Raw genomic sequence first — 13,093 nt, forward strand, 5'->3', positions numbered from 1 at the left:
CTTACCACCAGGTTACCTCTGCAGGAGGAACACTGACTAACACACACCAAAAGAAACCCCTCATGTCTTAACAGCTGGCACTGCTGCTATCCATATTGACCTGTGCATCAAGTGTGCAACACCGAAACTCTCAATCCTCTCAAGATTCTCAGGTTTGAAAGATTTTTCACAGCACGCTCTTCTTAGCTGTTAATAACTTAGCAGGGAGTGAGCCAACAATCTCCCAGGTTGTCTTCCAGCACAAGTTTTAGTAAAGCAAAGGAGCATTTCCGCTTGGAAGTGGCTTACAGAAGACAAAAAGCTGATTAATAGGAGCTCACACATCCAGACTACACTAGAAAATCGGTTTGTTTTTAGTTCCCAGTTCCTCAGTTAATGTGGATATTAGCACAGCACGACGCGCCTTCCCAGAGCTGGCGCACTGAGGCATTTGTCAAATCAGAGCCTTTCCTTTGTTCAAGCCTGATTCCCTCCTGCCAGTCTTTCTCCAGGCATCTTTTTGTGCCTGGTACTGCTCGGCACATGTGCATAAGCAGCCCTTCTGTTTACCTTTCAGGAGTTTTTCATAGTTTGTTATTCTATTGTGGCCCTTACATAGGACATTGCTTCTAGCAAACAGCTTCTTCGCTTGTTTATTTCCTCGGCGTGGTCACGGGATCTTATAATTTACATAACGTGAGGAATTTATTGTCCAGCTTTCTAAGCTTATACTTTCTGCTTATTACTTCAGATCATTTCTCATACACATTTTGTGCAACATATTACTGGAGGTGACAGCTTTATGCTGTTTTGTCCCTTCTTCTGTCTTCTGAAACTCCAGGACTTCCTTCAACCATAACACATTATTCCTCACAATAATCAGCTCTATAAGGTGAGTCTTTCTTCAAAACCTAACATAAATTCACTACTCCTTTACATCACTTGGAAAACAAAGCAGCCAATGCACGTGTGATTAGCTGGTATACAGTCACTTCAACATAGCCAAAACAGTGACAAGACCTAAGGAATGTGACAAAGACTGTGAGATCTATATGGGTTTCTTCTTCCCAATGAACAATTAACAGTAGCGTGGAAGCACACAAATAACTAGAAAGAAAGTAGGATAAAAACTGGTATGGCTGTATACTTGAAGAACAGAGAGAAGTATGCATTGCGCTATTCATTCATACAGAGCCCACTCACATAATCAGAAAGAGTGAATGGCGGTATCAGCTGTTTTAGCTGTCCTTTGTCCTCCTGTAAGCAGACATTTGAACAGCACTCATCTTTTCATTCTTAAGATGCATCTCATTTTATGCTCAACGGCACCTCATTTTATTTCTGCTTTATTTAAACATAACGTCAGGGAATTGAGCTATGCTATTCATGACCTCGAAACTCCTAATGATTACACGCTCCCACAACCTATGTTGCAACTCCTGAGCTGGCAGCATCTATGCCCCCATTTCTCATTTCCAAGTCCCATCTGAAAATATCTCACCATCCACCAAAGTTTGGGCTTTGCACGTTCCTCCTATGCAGTTCACAGCTCTGCTCTGAAATGTAAGAGCAACGGCATCTCCTGAATCCGACAAGTTTAAATACACCGGCTTTGGGTCTCACCGATTACCCCGTTCTGAAAGTTCTGATGAGACAACCAGACTCCTACCTAAACTAAATTATAAAATTAAGGGCTGACTGAACATACTAACGCAGACATCCACGTCGAGGAAGAGACCCAGCATACCCTGCTAACAAACATCCCAGGCCTGACTTTCTCAGGTAAGCCCAAACAAGGCTCCAATTGTCCCAAGTATTTAAAGAGAAGGTTTTCTTTTGTGTACAACCGGAAATGGTTCAAGCTGTACCCCTTTGGATCAGATGTGCTGGCGGGGTAGTAGAGACAGAAGCCTTTATTACTGAGCAAGTAATTGTCTTAAGTACCAAGTATTTAAGAGGACAATGGCCAATTCTTACTCAATAACGGCCAGTATGGAGTTCCCGGCGCCTTCTGCAGGTAGAATTTTCTACTCGAGCTCACAGTGCGCATCACAAAAAGCACAGCTACATACATCCTATTAACTCCTATCATGAAAGTTGAGCATCTCCTCAGCACGCAGCATTCTCCAGGACTCTCCCCGTTCTCACCAGAGGATGCTTGCGGGTACCGTTCCCTACAATGCAGCAGCAGGTCGGAGCGCTCCTCAAGCATTTCAAACGCGCTCAACGCGAGCTCCCGTATCTCCAAAGGAGCTCCCCAAAACTTTCCCACGGCATTCCGTGCCCGCAGTCGCACGAACCAAGTTTCCTACGGCGGGCCGGAGCTGCCCGCGGCGCTGAGCGGACAGGTGCCACCCGGCCGGCCGGCGGTGCGCGGCGCTACGAGGATGACACCCGCCGGACTTCCCCGGGCCGAGGTGGGAAATTTGAACGAAAGAAAAGGAACACCAACCCCGCCCCCACCTCCCCTCGCTGCTCCCTCCCCGCCCATCGCGACACCCCGCCGCCTATCGCGACAGACGCGTCCCCGGGGGCCTTACCGGGTGTGCAGTGCAGGGGCGAGGGGCCGGGCGAGGCGGGAGGGGGCGGCGGCTCCTTGGTCGGGGCGGCGGGGGGCAGCATGAGGTAGCGGTCGGGCTGCGGCAGGCAGCGCTGACACACGGTGTGGAGGCAGGGCAGCAGCTTGGGCTGCCGGCTCTGGATGGGCTGCCCGCACACGCCGCAAGTGTCCAACAGGTTGAGCGGGGCCGCCTCCCCGCCGCGTTCCGCCGGGCCCTGCCGGCTCTCGGCCTCGTTCTCCCCGCTCAGCGCCGCCGCCCCCGTCCGATCCGCGGGGCACGGCCCCCCGCCGGCCGCCGCCGTCGCTACTACCGTAGCCGTCGCTTCTTCCATTGTCCTGCGCCGGTCGCCGGAGCGCCGAAGAGAGGCGGGGCGGCCCCGCCGTCCGCCGCCTTTCGCCCGCCTTCCCGCGCCGACACCCACCCGCGCGCGGCCCGCGCTGTTTGTGTGCGTGCCCCGGGAGGAGGCTGCCCCGCCGCGCCACACGGCCAACGGCCGCCCGCGCCCCGCCCCGCTCCTCTCCCCCCCCGCGGCACGCCCCTCCCCGGGACACACCCCCGGCGACGTGCGGAGCGAGCTGCCCCAGCCCGCCCTCGCGCGAAGCAGCCCCCACCTCGCATAAGCCCCGCCCCCACAGTGCCGGCGCCACGGAGGCCACGCCCCTCATAGGCCACGCCCACTGTAGGCCGCGCCCCTAATGGCTCTCATCCCCCGGCCGTCTCCTCAGCTCTGTGCACAGCCCTCACCACCCATAAACAGCCCTGCACCCCACCGGCCCGCGGGCGCTTTGTTAAAGACTTTCAACTGCTGCAGCTCACGTCCCCTCAGCGACAGACCAAATGGCTGCCTGCTCATGTGGGCGTGGGGTGAGTGTGTGGTCCAGGAGAGCGCAGTCCGCTCAGTGAGGTTCTTGTGGTGGTCATCCTTCAACCCCAATGGTGTGTGGAAATTTCGGCCTGTGTTCAGTTTGGCCCATGGCATCAGTGCCGCTGTTCACAGGCACATTGCCCAACTGAAGTTGATAGGCAATCAGTACAACTTAAAAAGTACAGCTCTAGTTTGGACGCACCATTTTGCCAAATCAAATACTTAAGTACGCACGCAGATGTAAAACACTGCCTACGTATTGGTCACGGGTCAGTCATAGGCTGATTCACGCTGATGCCAGATGGCTCAGTAGCCCGCTTCCTGGCAGTCCCTTCTAGATCAGAGATAAATGTCATTCCTGGTTCCAATTCAGCTATACAATCTCAGCTCTCATCTTTCCAACAGACAGGGAAGCACGACACCAGCAGCACTTTTCCAAAGCGACTTCTGCCTCCCAACCCGGCTCAAATCCTGCCCTCCTCTCTGCCATCTTGGCTGTCCGGCACTGTGTGATGGTGTTCTGCTAAGTCCTTGTGACAGGAGATAATGTGCCCAAACTGTATAAATGCTAAATGATGAAACAGGGTCAAGAATTAAAACTAATGATAACGGCATGAGTTCTGTAAAGTGAAAAAAAGTGACAAAATCACCACTGGGATAGGCAGGTGATAACTGAAGTGCATTTGATTAGTTTTAATGGCAAATGATTGGAAAGTCAATGAATAATGTATTTCTAATGAATGACAGGAATCCATAAGTTCATCAGACCAGTTTCTGCAACTAGAATTAGCTGTTTCTCCAGCAGGAGTCTGGACAGGAAAGTAGAGACTATCTAAAGGTACAGAGGCCACCTGCAGTGGATTGGAGCAGGTGCTTTGTTGGAAATCATGATCCCAATGAACCGCTTGTGTCCCAGAGATTAGTAATATATGCAATTTTGTTTCCTGCAAAATTTGTTTGCTTGGAATGTTTGCAAAGCGCACTTGAAGTCTGCTGTAAAATCTGTAATCTCATGACATCTAAACAGCATCTGTTTTAAAATAAATGTTTGAGCTTTGCACGATTTAAATGGAGAGCCCTGCTGTTACTGAGGGAATTTTACTAGGAGTACTCAGGGCAGGAGCAAAAAGCAGTAAGAAATAGCCATCCCAAGATACGCAGCCATTCGCTATAGGAAGACAACAGAGTGAAGGGAAAAGCCTTGGAGTGTAGAACTGCGTTTCTCAAACAAAAAGTGGGAAGAGTTATTAAGATGCTGCACCCCTTTATGCCAACATGTCTGCATGGTTCTCAGATCACAGCCACACTACATTGCCTCTGGCCATCAGGGAATGAGATGCACTCTTTCTATCTCATGCTGGCATATTTTTTGGTTCAGGTGCTGCTGATAAACAGGCCCAATTGGAGTTGAACGGGTATGGAAAATCTGCAGGATAGTGCAGAGTCATTCTGTGTCAGCATGAAGAGACACACCGTATCAGGAACTACACCAACTGCCCAAGAACAAGAGAGCAGAACAGTTGTAGCTGGCAAAGTACTGATAAAGAGAAAAATGGCACATACTGTATGACCACTGAGGGAAGAAGCTGGACTACCAGTCAACAACTTTATGTTATAAATATTTGCAGCTGATAAGAGTTGGTTGAGCTCTCCCACATGGCAACAGGCTGCATGGTGACAGTCTCTCCTCAAGCAAGGACAACTTTCAAGGTTACTCCTCGGTGTTGAGAGATCCCTTATCTGATGTTTACAGTGAAGCAAGAGACATTTCTATGCACATACAACATTCATATATCAAGCCTAAGTGGCATTGCATACACCTCTGGCTAGCTTAATTATTAGGCCTGTAGTAAGTAGTAGAGGTTTCAATGCCAACTAACCATCCATCATAGAGTGTCTGACTGCCACTTTTGTTTAATTGGTAATTCTGTTTAAATACTGGCTAATAAATTCTTCTGGTTAACTTCACGAGGAGAAGTTGTTTCAATAATTCACCTTTGACAAAGACCAGTGCAGCTGGCAAGATGGCACGTTCAGTTGCCTATCACATACAGATGCATGGAGCTAACCCTCTGTCAAAATTCTTGGAAGAGTGGGCACATAAACACTAGGATAGCTAGAATAAAGTAGAGGAGTGGATGAGCCTCACAAGAAGGAAAATGGAAAACATTAACAAAAAGAGAATCAAGTGCAAGATACCGGGAACATGTTTGGAAACAGCAAGTCAGTAGAAGGAATGTAAAGAAAATGAAATGAGAATGTTATTTGATAAGGTTGAACAATGAAAGCAGCTCAAAAATACTATTATCCCTGCAAATAGAACAATTACAGGAACAAACAGGGGAAAAAGGGAAAAAGAAAGTGTAGAGATAAAAGTAGAAATAGTGATAACTCGCATCTGCAACACCTCAGATCTTTTAAAGGTCCTGTTCCTGGGAGGTTAGGATGAGGATATTTGGGATGGCTCTGATCAAGAAAGTGACAAGGATGAATTGGACATTTTTTCTCTAATTCATGTAACTCACTTGTGCTGAGTGAATTTACGGTAGCCCCTATTACTAAAACTGAGTTATCTGCTGGATGACGAGGAGGTGACCAAAACTTCAGCTAATTTGTGGGGAAAATGTAGGCATAAGCCTGGTGAAGGTGTGATTAAATATATGTGTCATGTCTGTCTAACCTGAGGAGATTGTATTATGTTAGCACAAAATAAGGTAGATGGCTTCTGGGTACCAGGATTGTTTTTAAACAAAGGATCGGACTTTAACACTAGATGGCATGTTGGGCAGGGGGCACAGGCTCTCAGGAAAGGAAGGAGCCCAGCACTATACAAATACAATCATTAAGCAAATTATCTGTTGCCATGACAAAAGCAACCTGCATCCAGGTTATGAACAGAGATGCACATGCTAATTACCTTACAGACCTTCAAGATGTTAAACCACTAATAAGGGGAGTCACTGCAGTTCTGAAACCATACATCCTTGCAAAAAGAGATGTGATAAAGAAAAACGTAGCACATAACATGCAGGACGACTAGCCTTGCCTTTGACCCAACTCTGACCTGGGCAGCACTGAAACACAACATTGCTAATCATGGTTGAGAAGTGTGGTAGGAAAATACTTGAGCTGGGCGATCGTACACTGAAGTAGACAGCAGATGGGTCAAACAAGTACAACAGATTCCTCAGCATCCTATCTCAAGAATCCTCTAATAAAATAATGGATTTCCAGGATAGATGTAATGAACTGTGGAGAAAAATCTTATCATCAAGCCTAACTCAGATAGCTGTATAGGGCTGACCACCTGGAGCTGTACTTAGTCTAATCCAGACTTTTCATTTAAAGGAGGTACTGGGGAATTCAGAGCAAACCAAACAGCTCTCTGCTCTGGAAAGCCCCACGAGTAATCCTTTTACATCTCTTATGGAGGAATGGCAAACTTGGCAGACAAAAACATTGGAGTAAATCCTGAATGGCTGCTGTGCTGTTCTTCCTGAAAACTGAAGCTTGTTAACAAGACAATACAGACAGCCCTCACATTTCTGTCCCGGGCAGGCCCCAAATACAACTAGTAAAATTTTTAATTGATGCAGGACTTCACATTTCAATATTTTTTCTGAGACACAGCTATCCCGAGCTGCTTGGTGCTACTTTGCAAGAGCCTGAAAAATGTCTTTGGTCTTAAAGCAGCAAACAATTTGGTCTAGTTACTGCTAGGAGCAGGCCATGACTCATTGGGCTCTTCGGTGCTTCACTGGGATGACAAATCAATAGAGACAAAATGAAGACTGTGACAAGCTGATGCAGAGTCAGCTTAGAAAATGTGGAAGTTGTGCTGACTAGCTGGAGGAAACATCCAGAAACAGATTACTTCATCTCTCCTACCATCTTCCATAGTCGCAGAAGAATTTGAGAGCTTTCTATGCTACTTACTCTGTTCACAGTGTTTTGTCATGTCCTCCGTTCGTTCCAGACACCCCAGTTAAAGCAAATTTTAGAAGCACTATTATTCCCTCAGCAATTGGTCTTCTCTCCAGGTGTAGACTTTGTCAGCATAGCCCAAGCCTTTGCCATTTTCATTGTAGGTTCCTGCAAATTACTGTACAAAAAGTACATTCTGGGGCTTCAGCTACAGAACGCCATAGCCACTGACTGCCCAGCAGGACTTCATAACTAAAGGCTCATCATTAGGAGCTCCATACACTATTTTTAGACAAAAACAATTTAATTGTTGACTTTGATTTCTTCCCTTTGTCTCTGGTTCACTGCTTGCCTTCTTGCATTTCTAGATTTTCTAGCAGTCATGAGGCCTTACAAAATAGAGTCCTTCCTGGATTACCACCAAGTGTTGGCATGCACATTTCCTCCTCTTGACACAGCCATGTGACAGTAAATAATCTCTTTCCAAAGTTTTCTCATGGCCCAAAATAAAGCTCTGGTACTGGCAATGTGATCTGGACAATTTTATCCTTTTTGTGGCAATGGGGAAGGAAGTGGCAGAGAAGACTCAGCCCTCATTCTATATAATTAAAAAATGCTTCTGTCACTCTGGTCATCCAGGAGGTGGATGTAGCAACATTTTGGCCTGACTCCACAAATAGCAATACAAAGCAGTCGCTGGGAGGTTCTAACATTTTCTATTCCAGCTTCTCTTGGTTAATGGATGTCTTAATATATGGTTGTATTCACTGTTGAATGAAAAGCACAAAATATACAGGATGTCCACTGGAGGCGAGATGAGTACATTAGAAATTCATCTAGGGAGATGTAATATAATAGTCTTTCCAGCAACAGCGATCAAGGAGAACTTTACTTACCAGAACAGCTAGAATAAGAAGTGAATGAACATAGTGCCTCACTAGCTAAGATGGCTGAATTAGAAATCCATCTACAAAATGGCCTAGGCCTACAGGCTGCCTTTCTGAATAGCAAAATCACAAACCTGTAAAGCTACAGTAAACGATGTACTTGTCCTCTCCATCAGGAAAGAGTGAGAAAACATTTAAAAACCTGGCTCGGTGTTTTTTCATAAGATTTTCAATTTTATGTATTCTATTCTACAGCTACCCAGCACGCACACACACACATAAAATGTTTTTCCCTTAGTTGAGGAATGGTTTCTTACAAACCTTCTTGGCATCCTATTATATACACCATTTTCCTGAGTCAAATTCACCACGTGAAAAATAAGCACCAGCACTCAAGAATTGTTTGTCCAACTTCATCTCAGTTGGAAGCTCTCCACACCTGGGTCCAACACCTAGGAAGGACCAGTCACCTAATGCTCCCAGCACTCCATTCAGAATGTTGTAAGCATAAGCTGTGGATTTAAAATGTCACTGCACAGCTAATATTAGTTTAATGTTCAGAGATGTTGCAATGCTTTTGTAAATTAACCCTAGGATCATCTGATTAGGTATTATGGCCCCCTTTCACAGAAAAGGTTCTTGCCTAAAGGAAAGGCAATGTGACAGTTCTGAATGCCCAGTAGATAAAAACTGCTGAAATATATTTTTAGGGTTAACCTTCCCTTCCATGGACAGTTCCATGAACACATGGAATGAACTCGGCTAACCATGAAGACATCCCAGTTTAATGGCAACACTTTAGCCAATTACTTTATCAACCAGTGACATCTCTAAATCCCAGTGGGCCTCTGGAGACAGACTTCACTCCTAGTGATGAGTAGGATGCTAGGATTGCCTGTGCAGAGATGCTGTGGTTCAGAACTAAATCTGTTCCCTGCTTAAAGCCCCTGTGCTCCCTGTCTGTGCAGCCTCTATATAAGTGGGGCATCCCAGCATTGCCAGTACAGACTGTCCCAGAGAGAATTTAAGAATGCACTTGCAAGTCCATGATGAATGAGTTTTTAGATATTCAACTAAAACGAATCAGGCCAACAGACCTCATTCCTAAATTATCACAGGGCAGCTCCAAATCCATCACATCCAGTTTCTTTTCTGACACATGAAATGCCAGAAATAGCTCTCTGTGGCCGCACAAGTAACCCTGTTGGGTATTAGACTCGTTTCAAGGAACTTGGGAATTATCCAGTGGGGACCACAGCTTCTGTCTGCTAAATCTCAGTAATCTCAGGAATTATAGGGTAGGGGGTATAGCTGTAGTGCCTGCGGATTCAAAATGCAGTGATAATTGAGTGCTTAGCTTCCTACCTGCCTAAACACTTCCCTTGCCCTCATCTCTTTCTCTGTTAAGGATTCCTACTAGGATTCTTGTTAGCATTAGTTTTGCTTCTGGAAAGATAGAAGGTATTGTAAACTTTTGTTAACTTCTTACTGTAAGTATAAATAAGTGTAAGCGCATTCACTCCAAAGAGAACTTGGATCAACAACACAGTATTTCTCAAGTCATCTGGTTCCACTGGGAGACTGTAATCCAACCTGATTAAGGTGATTACCGTCTTGCTTTCATTCCTAAAAGGGAGCATTCTAAATTTCTTTGACTTTCTTAGGAGGTGGAAGGAGGAAAAAGCCATTGCTTTAGCATCCATTTTAAGATCAGTAGCAACAGTAGTAGGTGAATGCGTATGGAAGGGAAATTCCATGTGCCATCGTTTTTCCACCACCCTCATGTGAATACTGAAAGCAGCAACTCTGGTACTGCCATCTTTATTTACGCGGAGAACAAATGTTAGATTCCTAAATATCAGAATATGCTTCCATTCAAATTAGGAAACAGAAGTTTTTCCAGTTTTAAAATACTTTATAAAGAAAAGATCTTGAGACACAGTTCAGAATCAATTAAAAATGGTGTGCTTTCACTGAAATAATTTGGTTTAAACTTTGGTCTTTCATTTAGGTTAAGTAAACATTATATCACAACAAAAAACCTTTGGAATCTTTTTGTTTCAAAAATTCATTTACCAAACTTCCCAAAATTTTGTGCTGAAGTTAATTCTTAGCAACTTCATGATTTTCTGGAGCATTTCTATTAAAAAGATTAAAACAACAGTAATGACATTAACAGTAACAAAAACAAATTCCCCACACCCTTCCGGATTACAAAGGAAAATGCTCACTCTCTTATTACTGTCATCTCACTTTTTGACCCACCTGGTTTTCAGCACATTTACACAGGCTGTGTGATTTTTTTGCCCATAGATCTTTGCCTGAGTACCCTCAGTAAGGTACATTTTGTTCTCTCCCTATTCTGAGTATGAGAGGTTTGTTCTTGTTGAAAACAGATCACATTAAATTACTAAGGAACAGCCCAGGACCAAAAATACATCCATTTTCACTTTGGTTCTGAAAACTAACTGTAAAATGGAGCTATGCAATCACATATTTGTTTTCTGAATTATTTTAAGATCAATTATGCTCTTTTTAAATATAAAAGTTGGGTGGTTTTGTTTGTTTTGTGGTTGTTGTCTTTTTTAATATTAATCTGTTTATCTATTGCAATTAGTAATCTAAAAATATTCCTTTTTCATCACCAGTATTGCATGGTCAAAACTTGGTCACTCTTGGTCAAACTGAGCCCTTATTTTTGACCCGTGAGTACCTTTTCTTTTAGCTTCCAGGACCACCTTTATGAATCACGTTGAGGATTATGTTGAGAAGACTGGGATCTCTGTCTTTTGCTTTGCTTTAAATACTGTGTGTATATTCAGCAACATCCTGCTTTGCACACAACCATCATATCTGTATGAGGAATTTGCATCAGTGTGACTAAATTGATTTTGCTGCATCACTGCATGTTTGCTTTATGTAAATAAGGCCCTTACTGTTGGCTGTGCTGAATTAACAAGAAGAAAAAGGCAATGAAAACTTTCTCTCAGGTTGCTTGAAGATAGGGTTCTGAATACACACACAGGGAAAGTAAGAATGGTTGGATAGTTTATACATGCTGTTACTTACAGAGTTGATTTTCAATGAATTAGAAAAATCAGAATCACTTAATTTAAGCCTAAGAAGCATGCTGCAAATTTCCTAGCAGATACTGCAAACCTTATCTCATTTACTGAAAATTTTATTTGCAGTAGCAATTAGCTACTAAATGAAATTTACTTCGTAAAAAGCCTCAGCTATTTAGTTTCCCCCTCGTTGTGTCTCAGGTCTCATTCGCACAACTAACACAACCTGCTCTGGAAAGGCATTGGGACCAGCTGGAGCCAAGCCAGCTCATTGGTTTTATTATGCAACTTCTTTGAACAGCCTAGGATAGATGGCAGGTCAATGAAATACAGGATAAGCATGTCACAAATCTGGCTAAAAGCCACAGTAGATAGACACAAGATTGTCATACTTGGACTAATCTCTTCTAAGCCCTTCAGCCATCCGTATCTGGACCAAAGTCAATGCTGCTGCATGCGTAGGTCAAGGCTCTCACCTAGCCTCTTGGCTCTGAAAGCTGCCTTTGCTATGGGAAACACTGCAGTCTGACTTGTGCAAGTCCCAAGACTAATCCCAATCCTCTGCACAATTTTTTCTTTCTGTTTTCACTGAGTTATTGTATTAATTATGAGAAGATTATAGGACAATGAAATTAAAGGCATAGATTGTATATATAGGAACTTTATATACACAGTATATAAAACTCATCTATTTTACCCTCAATTAGCATGAGGCATTTACAGACTTTGGCAAATACTGAATATCTAAGATCATTTCATTTTCAAAGTCTTCATGTATACTTAGGATGTGGGGAAGAAGGGTGGGAAATCAATTTCACCTTTCCGTTTCCTCACAGGATTTCCAGCTATTGGCAAATTCCTTCCCTGGGTTAGTGTTTGATATACATCCCTTTTGGCAAAAGTATCAACTATTAAGTGATGCTACCATAGCTGCTTGAATGGTCAACCTAAGGCTGCAGGAACATAGAACTATGAAATGAGAACTAAGAAACATTTTGTCTTCCAGTTTTTCTTCCTTTTGTTGACAGCTGGAAAGAAAATGAAGAAAGTCAATAAACCCAGAGTGGATATTCCAACAGTGCCGCCAGAACTTGTACTAAAATGCAGAATACTGTTTATTTCTCCTCATAACAATATGGAAACAAGGGATGTCAAGGGATTGAGGACCCTGGAGTGTGTCCAAAAAAGGGCAAAGAAGCTGATGAGGGGTCTGGAGCACAAATTGTATGAGGAGTGGCTGAGGGATCTGGAATTGTTCAGCATAAAGAACAGGATGCTCAGGGGAGACCATATCGCTCTCTACAACTACTTGAAAGCAGGTCGTGGTGAGGTGGAGGTCAGCTTCTTCTCCCAGGTAACAGTGGTAGGAAAAGAGGTAATGGCCTTAAGTTGCACCAGGGGAGGTTTGAGTTGGATATGAAGGAAAACTTCTGAGAAATACTGGTGAGGTGGTGGCACAGGCTGCTGCCCAGGGATGTGGTAGAGTCACTGTCCCTGGAAGTGTTCAAGAACCGTGTGGATGTGGCACTGACAGACGTGATCAGTGGGCATGGTGTGGATGGGCTGATGACTGGACTAGATCTTAGAAGTCTTTTCCATCCCTAATGATTCTGTGATTGATTTTCTGATTGACTATGCCAGCAGCACCTGTACTGTCCCATCACAACAGTTATGGAGTGCTGATGATATCTTAATGCCTACTGTTTCAGCATGGCAGACCCGAGGGCAAAGTTTACACGCTAAAAAGTCTTATTTTCTACTCCTTTTCACAGATGAGGAGTAGGATTGGAAGCTTTATAATCCAAAATGTTG

At 44.2% G+C, this 13,093-nt stretch overlaps 1 protein-coding gene across 2 annotated transcripts in view; it reads right to left on the reverse strand.

Annotated features, from left to right (window-relative positions):
• TRIM24 (tripartite motif containing 24) overlaps window positions 1-3,014 on the reverse strand; it is a 56,039-nt gene extending 53,025 nt beyond the window's left edge. Inside the window, exon 1 of one of the 2 annotated variants that reach the window (XM_072333892.1) lies at window positions 2,520-3,014. In XM_072333892.1, the coding sequence (XP_072189993.1) occupies window positions 2,520-2,871 (352 nt within the window). In that variant the 5' untranslated portion in view covers window positions 2,872-3,014. The remainder of the gene's footprint in view (window positions 1-2,519) is intronic. The other variant, XM_072333891.1, reaches the window with a different exon arrangement.
• Between the last annotated feature and the right edge of the window lie 10,079 nt (window positions 3,015-13,093).

This window comes from Excalfactoria chinensis, chromosome 1 (assembly GCF_039878825.1).
Source record: "Excalfactoria chinensis isolate bCotChi1 chromosome 1, bCotChi1.hap2, whole genome shotgun sequence".
In the NCBI taxonomy this organism is placed as follows: domain Eukaryota; kingdom Metazoa; phylum Chordata; class Aves; order Galliformes; family Phasianidae; genus Excalfactoria; species Excalfactoria chinensis.